The 18,176-nt window shown below is 35.0% G+C and overlaps 1 protein-coding gene across 2 annotated transcripts; it reads left to right on the top strand.

Annotated features, from left to right (window-relative positions):
- Window positions 1–31: 31 nt before the first annotated feature.
- EPGN (epithelial mitogen) lies at window positions 32–9,853 on the top strand. 2 transcript variants are annotated; one of them, XM_008993186.5, is made up of 5 exons: window positions 32–138; window positions 651–713; window positions 4,324–4,444; window positions 5,142–5,294; window positions 6,677–9,853. In XM_008993186.5, exons 1-5 carry the CDS (start codon window positions 96–98, stop codon window positions 6,732–6,734), a joined length of 438 nt encoding a protein of 145 aa, XP_008991434.2. In that variant the 5' UTR covers window positions 32–95; the 3' UTR covers window positions 6,735–9,853. The 2 variants fall into 2 exon arrangements, with proteins under 2 accessions (XP_008991434.2, XP_002745773.3); XM_002745727.6 differs by having other exon boundaries at window positions 651–740.
- Window positions 9,854–18,176: the final 8,323 nt, after the last annotated feature.

Raw genomic sequence — 18,176 nt, 5'->3', positions numbered from 1 at the left:
AATATAAATGCAGCAAAGACTCAGAGAGCTCAATAAAAACCTTCCACCCGTCATTCTGGAAGGATAAGAGAAAGAAAGTTAAGCAACTACAGGAAATGGCTTTGGGAGTTCCAATATCAGTCTATCTTTTGTTCAATGGTAGGTAATTTCCTTTTGTTAACTTTATATCACTGTAAAATGTGAATAGGATTTATTTTCTCTACATTAGAGAGAAGTTGGCTTCTAACAGTTTTGCTTTATGATAAAGATCAGAGCAAAGAATCTGTGGATTTAGTTTTTCATGTTCTGTATGTTCCTCTCCTGATATATTTTGACACCTCTTTTTTGAGACCTCCAGAATGTTTGTTTTATGCAATTGAAGAATAGTTGATACATTTAGCTACTATACTATAGTGTTCTTAGTTTTGAATTAGTATGTAAATGTATTAACAGTCTTAAAAATTGTGTTTTTGTTGGCTATAATCCTAATATAGTCAATGGAATGGATGAGATACTGTAAAGATATTGCCCTAGTCACGTTATGGATTTCAACTGTAATAAATTAAAAGCAAAATAGAAATAGGAATTAACAGAATAAGAATATTTTCCATCTGTTGCTTGTACATGGAAGGAGGCTCTCTGTTAAAGATGCTTTTGCCCCCTTAATACAGCAATGACAGCACTGACGGAAGACGCAGCCGTGACTGTAACACCTCCAATCACAGCCCAGCAAGGTAACTGGACAGTTAACAAAACAGAAGGTATTTTCCTCCCATTTTTGTATATCACAAGACTTTTCTAAAAATTGGAAGATAAAAGCAATACTGCTCATTTTTTAATATGTATCATAATATTAGATAATCAACTCTTTTAGCAGGATGCTGTTAAATTGAAGTGACAGATAAATGTGCCAGAAAATAATTGCCTTTTAAAAGGAGGAAGTGAAGCAAATGAGGCAAAAGCTGTTTTCAGTTACTGTCCTGAAAATGAAACAGGCCACATTTTCTGCTTCATTTCTGCTTGGTTCCCAGTAACCCCCGTGTGCTCAGAGACAGTTTGTCCTTATTTTGGCATTCTTGATGAACGACATTATATTTTGATCTGTGATTATAAGCTTTGCTGCCAAAGACATGATGGCTACAAGATGAAAAGCACTTTCCCTTATCTTTGGAATGATCTTTTCTCCTGTTTGCTTTGGGGCTTTTGTTATTATTTTAGCGTATGCTATATATCCCAACCAGTTGTACCCAATTTTTGTTGTTGATAGTGATGCTATAGTTTCTTTTGTATTTTATTATTATCACAGTGGCTTCTGGATGCTCTTGAGCATCAGTGTTCCTTTTCAAATCTATTTAAACTCTTAGAGGTGAAACTTGGAAAGCTTGTTGCTTACCATGACCTGTGACTGAGTTATTATGATTGTTAGGCAAATCGCATCCTGATCACTATGTGGAGGCTGGGAATGTGATTTAGGGCAGGGGAAACAATATCAGGCAAATAAACGAAGATTGTCATATCTCAGTGTTCTTCCTTTCCCCAATAATTCAGAACTTTAAGTGATTGTCTCAAAATATTTTACCCATTTGATTTTTTGAATATCTGTCGATTTGCCCAATGAAATCAATGTGGGTTTTAGAATAACTTATAGCCAACTACTTGTCTTCTAAGCCTTTAAACAAAGAGAAAACATCGTATTAGAATATAATATACTGGCATGGCATAGTGGCTCATGCCTGTAATTCCAGTACTTTGGGAGGCCAAGATGAGCAGATCATCTGAGGTCAGGAGTTTGAGACCAGCCTGGCCAAATGGGAAAGCCCCGTCTGTACTAAAAATACAAAAATTAACTGGGTGTGGTGGTGCACACTTGTAGTCCCAGCTACTTAGGAAGCTAATGAAGGAGAATTGCTTGAACCCAGGAGGTGGAGGTTGCAGTGAGCTGAGATTGGGCCATTGCACTCCATCCTGGGTGACAGAGCGAGACTGAATCTCAAAAAAAAAAAAAAAATATATATATATATATATATATATATATATATATATTACACTGCAGAAAATTAAAGAAGCTAGGTTTCTCTCAATGACTAACTTCATAATGCCATACTCAATACTATTTTTCTTTCTTTTTCTTTTTTTTTTTTTTGAGACGGAGTTTGCTCTTGTTACGCAGGCTGGAGTGCATTGGTGCGATCTCGGCTCACCGCAATCTCCGCCTCCTGGGTTCAGGCAATTCTCCTGCCTCAGCCTCCTGAGTAGCTGGGGTTACAGGCATGTGCCACCATGCCAAGCTAATTTTTTTTGTGTGTGTGTGTGTTTTTAGTAGAGACGGAGTTTCACCATGTTGACCAGGATGGTCTCGATCTCTTCACCTCGTGATCCACCCACCTCGGCCTCCCAAAGTGCTGGGATTACAGGCTTGAGCCACCGCGCCCGGCTTATTTTTCTTTCTTAATGGTAAACCACAAGTAAAATTTTTTGAGTTACAAGTAATAACAATGGAAAAAAGGAAGTCAATACAGTCATCCTTCATTTTCCATAAGGCATTAGTTGTAAGACCTCCTCCTCCTGCCCAAAGGGTACCAAAATCCACAGATGCTCAAATCCCTTATATAAAATAGTGTAATATTTGTGTATAACCTACAGACACAGACCTATGTACTTTAAATCATCTCTTGATTAGTTATGCCTAAGCATTGTAAACACTATATAAATAGTTCTTTTACTGCATTGTTTAGGGAATAATGACAAGAAAATACGTCTGTACATGTTAAGTACACATGCATTTTTTCAAAATTTTCCATATGAGGTTGTGGATGTGGAACCTATGAATACAGAAACACAACTGTATATCATTTATATTATTTTTCCTTTGCTTTCTTGATGGATAACTTTAATTTTTCCTTTTGCTTTTTATTTAACTTAAAAATCTCAATCTAGTATCTTAGAAAAATTTTTATAAAATTATTATTAATCTTCTCTTTCTTAGGGGAAAGATAGTCTCTCTGGTATACCTTTTCTTTAGAAATGGCTTAATTCTCACATTTTTCTAGCAAATTCTGTTTAGGGCTTAATCGAACTTGTTCAGTCTTGAAATAGAAAGCACCCAGCACAGTTTATAATGAAAAATTCTCACTGCCTGATAATTATTAAAATGGTACATTCTATCATCACATTCAACAAAATGAATGTGAATTTTAAGGTAATGTGTGTTCTCAACCAAAATAAAGTAACACAACATATCTTGTTTGTAATCTTAACATCTACATATTTAGTATTTTTAATATAAAAAAAAAGAATGCCTTTTCAAACTGTTTTTTTTTTTTTTTTCTTATAAACAAGTAAGATTCTCTTAATGTTAGCAAGGCAAATACAGTATAGCTTTATCATTATGATGAGGAAATATATTTTTTTCTAAAAACGACAAATAAAATGGCATTAATTCTGTTTGAGAAAAATTTAAGAATCAATAAAGTATACCCCAAAGGATTCAATTATGCAATTTTACCCAAGGCTCGTTTCCATTGCATAAACACCAACAATGGCATAGGTATGTCTTTTGTACATCAGAGAATCAGGAATAATAATCCTGTTTATTATGTCACAGTTGTAAATTCAAATCTTCCCAAGTGCTGACTTCTCAGGTGTAAAGGGGGAAAATAGAAATATGAGATCATACACACACACACACACACACACACACACACATATTTTTGAGATGTAGTTTCACTCTTGTCACCCAGGCTGGAGTGCAGTGGTGCGATCTCGGCTCACTGCAACCTCTGCCTCCCAGGTTCAAGCAATTCTCCTGCCTCCCTCTCTCGAGTAGCTGGGACTATGGGCATGCACCATCATGCCCAGCTAATTTTTGTATTTTTTAGTAGAGACAGGGTTTCACCATGTTGGCCAGGCTGGTCTTGATCTCTTGACCTCGTGATCTGCCCACCTCGGCCTCCCAAAGTGCTGGGTCTACAAGCGTGAGCCACTGAGCCCAGCCAAGATCTATATTAACTTGCATTCAGACACAAATCTGGGAAGAAGTGCTCAAAACAACCTAGGACTAGAACCAGTGCTGCCACCTTTTGGTGAATTTGTCGCCTTTCTATCTTACTATGTTGCTTTTAATAAATGAAACAATCATCAATCCACCTCCATCCCCTAATTAATATGACTAGATGATATTGACCCAACCCTTGTGAATACAATCTGCTAAGAGAATCAATAGTTTAAAGGACACAGCACCCCTCAAATATCCTTAAAATTAAAAATTTATTTACATATGTATAAAAAATTTACCATAAAAGTACGACACACTTCATTTGTTAATATTATATCTCCTTTTCTTAGCTGACAACATAGAAGGACCCATAGTTTTGAAGCTCTCACACTCTTGCCTGAAAGATCATAACAGCTACTGCATCAACGGTGCTTGTGCATTCCACCATGAGCTAGAGAAAGCTATCTGCAGGTAAATGCAAAGAAATTTCCAAGTCCTAGAGACAGGAGATGAGTTTATGCCTCTGTTGCTTCACATAGTACATTTCCACACTTTTTTCTCTCATTAGTAAAAAGGGTGCATAATCTGAACATAACTTGACAGGCCTCTTCATATTTGAATATCTAAGGAGTCTTTCGTCTAAACTATTTAATCCTCATTAACCAGAAACATGGTTTCCAGATTAGCAGCATCTCTTGAACCCTAGTGCTTGTTAGAAATGCAAAATCTATGCTCTACCCCAGAACTACTGAATCAGAATCTGCATTTTTAACAACATGCAAAAGTGATTTTAAGTTTTGGGGTCATTTTCAGGATGATATGAAGCAAACTAACGCGAAAACATTTCCGGAATACGAAGTTCTAGAGCAACTAAGATAATATTTTTAAGATCATTGATTTGCTCAGTATTGTCCTATGGAAGAATAGGCTAATGATTTTTCTAGAATAAATTATGCAAGTATACTACCTTTTCCCTCTACCAATGAAGGGAAAATATGGGGCCTTAAGGATTGCTGAAAAATTCATAGCTGCATCATTGCCTTTAACATTTGGTGTTTGCCTCTTTAATTTAAATTCCTTATTTCCATTTATTTTTTAAAGTTTATTGAAACAGGGTATTTATTTGTATTTCTATCATTATAGGTTTTAAAATTAAACTTTTTTATAGGTGTTTTACTGGTTATACTGGAGAACGGTGTGAGCACTTGACTTTAACTTCATATGCTATGGATTCTTATGAAAAATGCATTGCAATTGGGATCGGCGTTGGATTACTATTAAGTGGCTTTCTTGCTGTTTTTTACTGCTATATAAGAAAGAGGTATGAACAAGACAAAACGTTAAGTCACTTCATGTACATTCATTTGACAAATATTTATTCAGCCCCTGTGATGTGCCAGGCATTGACATGTAAATTTTTTAATTAAAAAAGAGCTATAAATCTGGCATGTTTCTATGTAATATATAAACCCAGATGAGTGGTAAAATTTACCTTCAGTTGTAAAAGGAGAGTTTAAACTTACAGTCTCCCTTCATCCAATCTCTGTCTGCCCACATCAAAATTATAAATGAGGAGGAGAGCAGGCCCCAAGAAAGTAGGGACTAAATATGTCTTGTTCAAAATCATATATTCAGTGCCTTACACTGTGCTTAGCACACAACAGACACTGAGTAAATATTTTGTTGAGGGAAATAAAATCAAGAAACAAGTAAAAACTGAATAAAAATGTGTGATAGTCATTGGCCATTTCTTCGCAGACATCAACTGGGGTTATCTTCAGAATGTAGAGTCTCCTGCTAAAAACCTAAGAAGATAAACTTGACCTACAAATAATTATAAATTATTTATGTATTCATTCTTATTTCTTGTTTTTCCACATGAGTAATTTTTCCTCAAATCCATGTAACTAGGGTAAAGTCAAGAAACAAAGTGAGATATCCTAACACAAAAATACAAACACATTATTTTTCTTGCTGCACTCTAATAAGTTATCATTTTTAAAAGACTAAAACTACCTGTCAAAATTATAAAAGTTTGTTTTGCTTAACATATGCATCTTAGAGAGAATCCAATCTGTATTATATCATTGTAGATTTGCCTAAGAGACCTAAAAATAATAATAATAGTGAGGGGGAGGAGGAGGTAAGACTTTTCCACATTACTAAGGTAGCTGTCTGAGGTCAGATTTCCTAGAAGCAGAGCCTTCAGATGGAGATTGCTGTGCTTGTGATTGGTTGACGGAGTACTCTAAGGTAAAACCTGTAATAAAGTAAGGAAGGCAGATGGGGCACAAGAAGAAGCTAAGCAAAGATGTGGCTTTAACTGAAGTGTAGCCCTGGCCTGATTCCACAGAGAGATCTAGAATGTGAATAGCAGTGTAGACCTCTCCTAAGGAGATGAGGCATCTGATTTCAGTATCCCATATTATTCAATCATGGGTTCATGTGGGGTAAGGAACAGGGACTTGTAATCTCCCAGGAATCTCCTGGCAATGCACTCTGTTAGCCATGGGCAGACCTTGGAAGAAGACTGCTGTCGTGAGCCTGTTAATGCCCATAGCTGCTGAGGGATGGGTTTACCGATGGGTGAAGGGATCTGGGTGGGACACCAAGAGCAACTGCTGTAGGTTGTATTTATGTATAAGCTTCAATGCCTGTATGAACCACAGTCAAATTCATATGGTAACCAATGCTCTGTTTCAGGTGTCTAAAATTGAAATCACCCTACAATGTCTGTTCTGGAGGGAGACAACCACTGTGAGGCCTTTATAAAGAATTTTCATCAAGGCATCTGCAGAGATCAGTGGGCCCAAAATTAAAGTTTTCAGATGAAACAACAAAACTTGTCAAGCTGACTACACTTGAACATAATAAAAGTTGGGATCACAATGAAATGAGTGATAAAATTCAGCGTTGGTCTGTAGACTTTCCCATCATGAAGGAGTGATGGAAGCCAAGTGAACAAGCTACAGTGGCAGAAGTCAAGTTCATAGTTTCACTCTTTTGTTGTTGTTGTGTGGTTACTATTCTAACAACAGAAAGACTGAGTTTCATGCTCCTGACTGTGTCAGGTGTGAATTTTCATGGGACTAATAATCAACTTTGCAGCAAGCCAAAGCAATGCCTCATTTGGATTCTTCATGTTCTTACTACCCAGCGTTTTTTACCACCTTGATGGGCCTTCTATTTGCTCAATGAACCTTATCCCAAACTTGTTGTTTTCATGGTGGCTAAAAGAATGTGATGTCAGCTTTTAGAATGAAATCAGTGTTAAGGTACCTCCGGTGAACCAAACACGTGTCTTAAATCTAAGCCACTGAAAAGAGAATGGAATGTCCAAGGCAAATACAAATCATAAACAGCTTGTAACAAACATACAGCCTTTATATGTGAAATACAGAATAAGCTAAAGAGTTTCTGAAGACTGACGCTCTCTGAATATCAAGTCTGGAGTAGGCAAAGCATCTCCATTTCTACATAGATTATAAAACTTTGTGTTGGACTCATTGGTCCATAATGCTTTTGTTCATCCTTCCTCCAGTTATCTGTGGAATTACCTGGTAACCATTCATTTGGATAGAAATCCTTGAAGTCTCCTACTGAATACAAGTCTACAATTGGCCTGAATACAAGTTTACAGTAGAAACTGAAGAACAGGACATAGAAGTTTTTCACCAGCCCACAGCACGTGAAAACTTTATCATTTTTGAACACTTGTTAACAAATTTGCACATAGAGGGAGAGGAAAAAATGGAGTCACAGTTGAAATAACTAAGAATCAATGTCCAGGCTGGGTGTGGTGGCTCACGTCGGTACTCCTAGCACTTTGGGAGGCCGAGGCAGATGGATCACCTGAGGTCAGGACCCTGTCTCTTCTAAATGCAAAAATTCGCTGGGTGTGGTGGCACTGGCCTGTAATCCCAACTACTTGGGAGGCTGACTCAGGAAAATCTCTTGAACCTGAGAGGCAGAGGTTGCAGTGACCCAAGATGGCACCCCTGCTCTCCAACCTGGGTGACAAGAGTGAAACTCAGAAATAAAAAGAAAGAAAAATCAGTATCCTTCCTCTTAGTTATATTTCTGCCATTTAATTTGAACAGTCTTATGCAGTTTGCTTGATTTATTTGGGCTTTGGTTTCATTTTCAACAAGGCCCTTGTAGCTCTAAAACTTGACAATAAAAAGAAGAAAATGCTTTTCCAAATCTGTAGGGCCAGTGAAATCCTCAACATCAGCATGTTGAGATGGACCTCAACCCCACCTCTAACCCTGAAACACACCACTAGATATTATCTTAGGTGTATATTTTAGTTTGTAAAATAATAATTTATTGTTAAAGGAAATATAAAATATTAAAGAGTAATAATAGCTGTCATTTTTTAAGCTTCAATCTAAAACAATGGATTCTTTTTTTTTCCATTTATGATGCAGATAAGCAAGACGTTTTTGATCATGAGTGGTGAAAAGAGGATCAAACTTGACTATTTTTGCAATGGCAGTCCAGCAACAAGCCTTTCATTTACATTAAATTATAGTTTTTTATTCATTCCTAAACCAAACTTTAAATTCTACTTTCCTTTGAGTAGAAGGTATTTAACTTGTTTTGTTTTTCCTTCAGAAGAAATTTAATGCAAATGGATTGCAGTCAGCACTTTCTGAATGTTTTCACACAGTACCCAAAGCTTACATCATACCAAGGAGTGGGGCAATGAAGTTTCCTCCCAGTGACTCCAGTGACAGACCACACCTAGAAAGCGATTCTCTTCCTGAGTATTTCAAAAAAATGTAAAAGAGCTGGGGAGAGTATGGGAAGAAACAGTACAGCATTGCCTATAATAAATTAAGAACTGCCTCCTGACACAAGGAAAAAGAAATTAATGCTAGAGTCTGGAGGGGTGATAACCTTAAAAATTTAAAATATTTGTTGTCTACATGTGTAAATTATAAACACAATGTAATTAAAATTAGAACATCAGGAAGAGAATTAAAATCCTCAAGTTGCAAAATCTAAATGTTAACTAAAACAAATTCTCACAGAGATTCAACTTTTTTCACCAATAGAATAGTACTTACTAACAACATGAAGCCCACCCTGTGAGATTGTAGAGAAACTGAATGTGGCTTACGATAATCATCTGTTTATGATATTTCTTTTCTCTCTTTCTGTTTAAAATTGAGATAGAGTCTCGCTCTGTCACCAGGCTGGAGTGCAGTGGCACAATCTCAGCTCAGTGCAACCTCTGCCTTCTGGGTTCAAGCGATTCTCCTGCCTCAGCCTCCCGAGTAGCTGGGATTACAGGTGCACACCACCATGCCCAGTTAATTTTCGTATTTTTAGTAGATTCAAGGTTTTACCATGGTGTCCAGGATGGTCTTGATCTCTTGACCTTGTGATCTGCTTGTCTCGGCCTCCCAAAGTGCTGGGATTACAGGCGTGAATCACCGTGCCTGACCCTAATATTTCAACAATCTTGTGATCCTGTAATTCCCACCATTAATTTCATGGGAAGAAATCTCTGATATTCCTACAAAGCTAGAGCCACATCTGGCAATATTTAAGTATATAAGGAGAACTAGGGTAGGAAAATGTGTAAGAATGTGATATTTGCAAATTTTTACATCTTTTTTTTTTTCTATATGCAAGAAGACCATGAAAAGAGCCTACTGGTAAAGTTTGTCCTTCAGAACTACACTTTCAGCTATCAACCAATGTATCATTAAGTCGGGGTTGATCATTTAGCAAACAAATGCCAACATGTTTCTGGCATCTTTAACTACATTACACTAGCCAAGGGGTTCATCGATTTTTTTCATTCCCCATTTTGTCTCCTCCCTTTGTCTATCCTTCAATTATTTGAGAACACATCCTTCGTCATCAATATTAATGAGTGCTTTATTATTTAGCATTTCAGAGTATAATGAGGAGGGGGCACACAATATAATCTCAACCATTCTGGAGCCAGTAAATTTGCAAAAAAGTAAAATTACTTGTCATTGTATCCTCTTTCCTGAAAGTAGCTTTTTGTATAGCTGTGTTTTCATAAAGTTTGAACAGGATGAAATTATAACATAGGTCATCTTTTAGTCTTTCATGGCATAATACAAAACAATCCTTTAATTTTAACATGTTCATTTTGGTGATGTCAAGATTTGCATTCATTATATTTAATTGAGAAAAAAGTCATAAGAAAATAACAAGACAAACATCAGCAATTTAAGCTTTTGATGTTAAACATGAGGACAACTTATCTATGCAGAGGACCATGCAGAAGCCATTTAATGGCTCTGCATTACAAAATGTAACATGCTTTCTGTGAAGTGATAAAAATATTGATATCCTAAATGCATACTCATGGGAGGGGTTACCAAAATCCCTCTATTGCAAAACATCACTCTTCTCGATTACATCGTGGCTGCATGACATCAGGACATGAGCAGCTGCCAGGATGAACTATAAATGTTGAAACCTAATTTGTCAGTGTCTAGCACTGCTAATCTGGGTGAGCCCACATTTTTGACCAAACCTTTGGCTCAGACCTATTCTGTAGCACATTCAGAAATGTCCCTTCTAAGTTCTTCATTTTTATTAATTATTTTATTTTTATTAATTATTCAATCAATCAATGTCCACCCAGCTCAGAGTTTAAGCAGTTAATTGTCCAAGAATTTTAAGGTTAGACTGCTTGAGAATATCCATGTGCATTCATGTGTCCCATCATTTATTTTATTTTTCTTCCAAAACTAAATGTGATGGATGTTCCAGATTGTTGGCAACACCCACAGCTTCCAAAGAAACAGCTCATAAAGATTGGAAATGTGATTATATGGTAAGTAGGAGAACTGAATTGTTCAGTCAAATCTCATCTAAATACCTCATGCCTTTCTTTGTCATTTTTATGTCTCAGATATTATTGGGGCATAAGTCAACCAGAGTAAAATTTGGTTAAGTCCACAGTCAACCAGCTGTCAAACAAGCAGTGTTACTGATGTTTAAGATGGTATTAATTAGGCTTCACATCTTTCTGAAAAAAGGCTTCTCTACATCTTTTAAATCACACTAAAATATTGATTCGATGTTAAGTTCCTTAACAAATCAAGTTGAAGCAATAATGTAATTCAGTAACCATTTATGAGCACTTACAATGTTTGAAGCATTAATTGAATTATTTTAATTAATCCATACTTGTGTGTAATTGAGGCTTAGAGAAGGCAATCACTTGTTCAAGATCACAGGGCCTGAGTCTCAACCAGATGCATCTGATGTCAGAGATCTTCATCTAACATCTAAGTTCTATATGATAATGCTTCCCAATATTTTATGAAAAAATTAGAGTTGGGGGGTTAATTTCTTGGTGAACTTAAAGATGTGCCCAAGTGATTAGTATGCAATTGAACAAAGTTCTTTTCTTAAAATATACAAAATAATAATCTTTGTCATGGATCAATCACAAAAATACTCTGCTGTCATCTGCACATTATTAACATATGTATAACATCCTCAGGGTGGAGTCAGATCAATGTAAAGTGCCTGCTGACAGTTGAGTGCACATCTAGGGAGAGACTGTACACTGTAAAGGAACGCTGGCTTATCCTCATGACTGAAATGAGGAGTATTCTCTTAGAGTGCACTCTTGGAATAGTGAGAACATTCTACTCTAGCCTGTACCCAATATTCCTAGAGAATATTGGAAATAATCTAATCCAGCCTGTAACCCTTGGCTACAGGCTATTTCCCAATATTTCTTAGCTTAATGGAGACATACCTGACTCAGGTTGTTTATGAGATGAGGAATGAGGAATCCAAGTGTTTTTCATGTCTACAGTAAAATCTTATCAACCCCCTTCTCTCCACAGTATCCTCAATTCTACCTCAGCCCCACATGCACCTTGCAGAAAAGCAGCAAGTAGTGGTGGTTCAGCTTAGGAAAAAAATTGCAAAATAACATTTTTTTTTAATCTGTGCAATAGTTTGTCATTAAATGACCTGTATGCTAGTCCAGCTGTGTGATTTGAACTTTACTGGGATCCTTTGTATGCGATATCCTTATCTGTTAAGTGGAAAATTTAGACTCTAAAGATGACCTCCACATTCCCTTCCTGGTTGGAAGTTGTACATTGGAAATGTGAGAACTATAAGCAGATCCAGTCCACAGACATATTTCCTTTGGCTTTCAAGATGTTTGTTTTAAATTAAGCCCACATTTTAAAGCCAACCTGTTTTACTATTTGTAAAAATCCAGCTTTTTTGAAAAATAAAAGATACAGAGCTCTGGTCCTATTTTCTTTAGGTCAGTGCTCTATATCTTCTGTAACTTTGGTTAGAAGGAGCATTCCTTAATACTCAACTGCTGCTGATGCTTAGGCTGCCAGTACAGGGTCCTAAGGGCCTTTAAGTCTGCAAACTTGCTTCTTTGGTTTAATTTTAATCTTTCCTCACGTCAGTTTCCCTAAGTCTAATCATCAAGCTGCCTATAGAGGGCCCCGTTGTACTGCAAACCTCAGAAACCATAAAGGACTCAGTTCAAAGAGTTGCCCAGGAATGTGCTTATTAGGAAAACCCACATTCACCTAGAAGCCGGCATGGGTGGCGTCTGGTGACTCAGGCATTGCCCTGCCCACACCTTCAGTCACTCTCTGCTATAATCCTTGCCAGATCTGTCTTTTCACTGCACAAGCTTGCTTATATTGCCTCCCAGCTCAAGAACTGACACTACTTCCTCGTTGTGCACTACGTTTAGTATAGGATGGCTCAGCCTGCAGTATGAAGCCTGCAGTATGGAGCCTCCAGGGAGGCTCCAGCGGTCTGCCTTTCTCATCCCCACTCGCCCTATGCATGTCATCAGCTGTGGCCAACAGCTGCTTTATGCTCTGCAAATGGGCCACAGAATCCCTCTCTGTGTTTTATAGTCTCCACTGATCCTGCCGCATGTATTACCCTCCCTCATCTCTGTCTGTCAAGATCATTTTTTTTTTTTAAATGCTGTCCCCTCCTTGAAGAAGGGTTTTCTTTACAAATGTCATTTCTTCTTCTTTTGAATTTTCTTGACATCTTTTTTCTTTTTTTGTATTTTTCAAATACTTACATTCTTCCTTGTATTATAATTACTTATGTTCTTGGCTAAGTTCTAATGGTAATAATAATGGACTTCATTTATTAAATTCATATCATAGACTCGGCACATCACAAAGTAATTTACAGATAGTTTCTCCCTCAAGTCTCAGAGTCAGCCAGGAGAACGGTCTTATTGGGGATTGTGTTGTACAGTGGTTAAGAAGACAAGTGTCTGGAGTTTAACAGACAAGTTTAAATCCAGCTTCACTCCTGTTACCTGTGCTACTTTAATCAAGTTTTTTTTTTTTTTCACTTTTGAAGCCCAAGTTTTTTCATTTGTAGAAGTGGGACAATATTTATATCATAGATTGTTTTGAGGTTAATAATAAGTGCTCAATGAATGTTAGCTATTTTACTATAATTGAATTCCATTTTTCAGATTAGGACATCGAAATGTAGAAAATTTAAGTCATTGTTCAGTGATATGCACCCAGTAAGCAGTGGAACCTGGATTTGACTGCAAGACTGTCCAGTTCCCAGGCTTTATGGTCTTAATTAGTGACAGGCAGGTGAGCACATGGCTGCTGGTCTCTCTGAATACAAGTCCTGCTGCTCTTAGCACAGTTTGGCCATGGCTGAGTTTGCCCAGTGTTGTTTGAAGTGGAATCTGCATTCTCAGAGAGCTGGGTTTTAAATTCCAACTGTTTATTAGCATTGTGTTTGAGAATAAGTTATTTATCTCTCTGAATCATAGTTGTCTCCATTATAAAACAGGGAAAATAATCACACCCACAGGATCATTTTAGGATTACATTAAATCAGATAACTAATACAGGTAAAATTCATAGAACATAGCACTCATTCAATAAATATTACTTATTATAATTATAAAGTATTTAAAACTCCCATTGAAACTCTTATTGACACTCAATAAGGTAAGTTTTGTTACAAGATGACATATGCTCCTAAAAATCATTACACTAAAAAATTGAACAGGATATCCCACAGGACTCATTCAAAAACAGGGGTTAGAGAAACAATACTCAAAAAATTTCATCAGTAACATATTAAAAACAAACAGAAAATAACCCTAAAAATGGTAACACAGTTTTACACATTTTAGGTGGTTAAAATATACATAAATAGTACAATAAACATGGTACGCTGTCTTTAAAAAGACTTGCTTGTGGAAGTGAGGGTTAGCAGGGTTTAGCTTGTGAGTTATTGTGAAGTGATGGAGGAGGGTTTTTTAAAATTGGGTGGAAAGTTATAACAGCAGATGTGGTTGAGTGTAGTTTAGAACTCAAACATAAGCCATGGTCGCTGGTAGATATTTGAGAATCGCATGCATGTTTGTGCTCTCCTATGCTGCTCTGCTCAACAGTTTTCCTCATTATCTAGCATTTCTCACAGATGAAATTATACCTAAGCAAACACAAAGTTCCTGTTATGTACAAATTGGTCTTTATGTTGGAATAAACTCACACTTTCAAAACATGCCTTAAAACAGAACTGACTGTACCTTGAAATTATCACAACCCTTGTATCTCAGCTTAAACCTTCATCGTAATTATTAAACATTTGAAATATTCTGATACTAGGCGCCCAAGACCTTGGGACCTGGGGGTTATCATAACCTTCATTTCTCCACCTACATTTAACAAGTGTCAAGGACAAAATTTCAAAGCCCCATATTATTGCAGATTCAAGCTCTTATCACGTTATTTGTTCTTTTCTTTGTCAAACTATAAATGAATAGAAACCTTCATGACTATATTTTTCTTCTTAAATCAACTAACATTCAAAGATGGTTTTTATCCTAACATTATCAACTTACAGTACTAATAGGAATAGTTTCAATTCTTCTTCCTTTCCACAGGACTTATTCCCGTCTATTTTACTCTCTGAGCAAACTGTTACTTTTATTCAAGTGTTTAAATGTTGTGCAACAAAAAGTTTTGCTTCTCTCGGCAGTCTATATTAGGCCATATGTTAGCCCAAACCGCAGATCTTACAGCAAGAAATTGCTTAAGAATTGATGAAATATTTGATTTTAAAAAGGAACCATTAAACAAAGGAAAACCATAAGAAAGAAGAAAGTCAAACTTGGTATATACAGGTGTGAATGAGAGTCCCCAATTTGAGCCTAATACACATTACTGTCAGGGTTGATGTCTGTCTAGGTAGGCTGAGCAAACAGGTGCATCTGCGAATTGGTGCTTTAGGCAAACCAAATTCCATCTGCTGAAGAAGTAGAGAGCTTCTAATAGGTGAACATACCTTCAGCTGCTCCTTAAACCTGACTAGAATTGATTTATCTTCCAGTGGTTTGTATTTGCATGTTGTAAAAATTAGGAGCTTTTTGTTTATGTTTGTGCCTTCCCAGCATCCATGCTTCTTTTAAAAACCACACCAATTTTGCTGTTATATAATATATATAATATAACATATATTAATATATATTTATTTATATATTCCCTATTATACATATACAAATATATATACAGTTAATATGTATGTGTGTCTATATTAATATATATTGTATATTAATATATATTATATAGACACATACATATTAAATACTACATATTATATATTATATTTTATATATTCATAATATTTAATACATAATATATATAATATGTTTGATGACATTTATATATAATAGTATATATAACATACCTATTATATATATTATAGTATATATAAATTATATTATAATATATATTAACTATATATTATATATTATAATTATATATAAATATTAAACTATATATTAATATAAATATAAAATATATATTTATATATAATAAATGTATTAAATATATATTAAATACATGTGGGTATATACATATTAAAGAACTTCTAAGGAGCAAAAATGCAAGACTGTATATATATGTATGTATATATTTATTTATATACATACAAACCCAACTAATTTTTTTAAATAAAAAACTCAAAGACTAAAATATTTGCACATACAATGATTAACAAAAAACATGGCCCTTTTTTCACATTGAGAGGATATGGATACTAACATTGCAATTAGTAACCCAGATGGTTATACTGTTTATAAAGTATGCTTTCTAGATACATCCATGAGTCCTTGACAGCTAATTTTTTTCAAACATTTGTTTGTAATCCTCTAAATTAGTACCAATTTTAAATTTTTGATTACATGACACCACTGGCTCCCATAAATCAATTTCACCATCTTCCAGGCTTATGTAAATAACAAATATATATATATATTTTTTTTACTTTGCTTGTTAGATATGTAGCAAAAAGAGTTCCAGTGTTCTGCAATAAGTCTTTAGATAACAAATAAACTGAAAATTCTGTTTTTCTAAAACATCATTCTTAACTTACTTAAAGGAAGAAATTTGGTTCATAATCTTATACAGAGTATTTACAATGAGAAAAATTCAGAAAAAACTTGAAATCATGAGGCATGTTGAAAAATAGTAATTGCCCATTACTGCACTGAATTTGAAAATTAAGCAGTTAAGGCAGGCTTTTAACAATCGGTGATCCAGTAGTGGCAAGCTACAGCAGATTTATAAATTTTAAAAAATAGTGACATGATTAATTAATGATCAGTTTATTGCTGTGAAGCAACTGACCCAAAATCTTGATCTTTCTTTAGTGAGAAATTTCCAAGAGATAAATTCATAAAAATCATTAGTTTCACTGTGTATTTAAAAGCTACCAGGCACATTTTGAAGGAATTAATGTGTATTTCGCAACTTCAAAAGCGAAGTAACTAGGTAAAATGGAGAATCCAATTAGAGCATCAAACTAAAAATGGCTTAAAGCCTCCATCAAAGTCAATGTCAGAAGCACCTTGGATAGCAAAGTGGATCTAACAGGAGAATATTTTATAAGACCCCACATTGATCATATGACCACAAACTCAAACAAAGCTGAAGAAGGTGACTTTGTAAAACTCTCATTTGAGTATTAAATGAATGATTGGAAGATTGAGTTTAACCTAAATTTGTTTAACCTTAAAATTGAATGGGAGCCAATAAATTTAGTTATTGCCTTTTACGTAGTTATTAAATTTGCCTTTTTTATAAGGATGGTGTCTGTGATGACCTAAATTTGTTAACTGTTTTATGTAAAACAATTGAATCAGATTTTAAAGCAGACAAGTGAGTTTTTGGCATCCTTGGAATTGATTGAGAAAATGATACAGTATTTACATGTATAGGTAAAATTTATGGCACAAAGGTTTCTGATGGGATAGCCTACATCAAAGCTACTGTGCATTGCAATTAGACTCTAAGCCCCTACTTCAAAGATTTTGCTTGATAATTTTCTCAATGTGTCCAATGGATTGGCATAAATGTTAAAATAAGCAAATAAAAATTATAGTAGTTTGAATTTTCTGTTTCAGACAAATCTGTAATAAATAAGAATAAATTAAGATGTAATAAAATAAGATTTTGAAAACCTGTACTTCAACGCTGGTATAGAAGTACATAGGTACTCCTCAGTCTTCAAATCAAAACTTGAATAATTATTTTCTATATGAACAACAATAATTAAAAATTTGCATCACAACAAAAAAAGTAAGAAATTAAACTAAAAAGTGACAGTAAATCTATGGCTTATTTTAAAATTATGTTTGAAAGTTGGCTAAAACACATAATATTATTAAGACAATGCTCAGTCAACTGATGGGAATAGTTTTGTAAATGATGAATTTAACTGTGGGTAGTTTTGGCTATTTATTTTAGGATTATTTCTACCAATTATATACTGGTAACCAGATTACTTCAATTACAAATTCTAGTAATTTGTATTTCTTAGCCAATTTATGAAAAAATTGTAAGCAATTCTCATTAGATATTTTAGGGTTAATTTAAAATAAAATCCCTCATTAGTCCTAAACTCTTTAAATTCATTCATGTTTTAATCACCTCTATGTTACCATCTCTCCTTGAAAAACTGCCCACATTCCTGTACTTTTCTTAATTAGATTCTATAGATCCAGTTTATAAATTTCAAACTGCATGACATATATATATATGTATATATATAATGTATGAAGTTATGTGTGTGTAGATATCTATATATACATATATCTCATAAAATGTGTATACACACACTCACACACTTTTTGTTTTGAGACAGAATCTTGCACTGT

This window comes from Callithrix jacchus, chromosome 3 (assembly GCF_049354715.1).
Source record: "Callithrix jacchus isolate 240 chromosome 3, calJac240_pri, whole genome shotgun sequence".
Taxonomy (NCBI): domain Eukaryota; kingdom Metazoa; phylum Chordata; class Mammalia; order Primates; family Cebidae; genus Callithrix; species Callithrix jacchus.
Note: the sequence above shows the minus strand (reverse complement) of the source record. Positions and strands in the feature narration are given on the sequence as shown.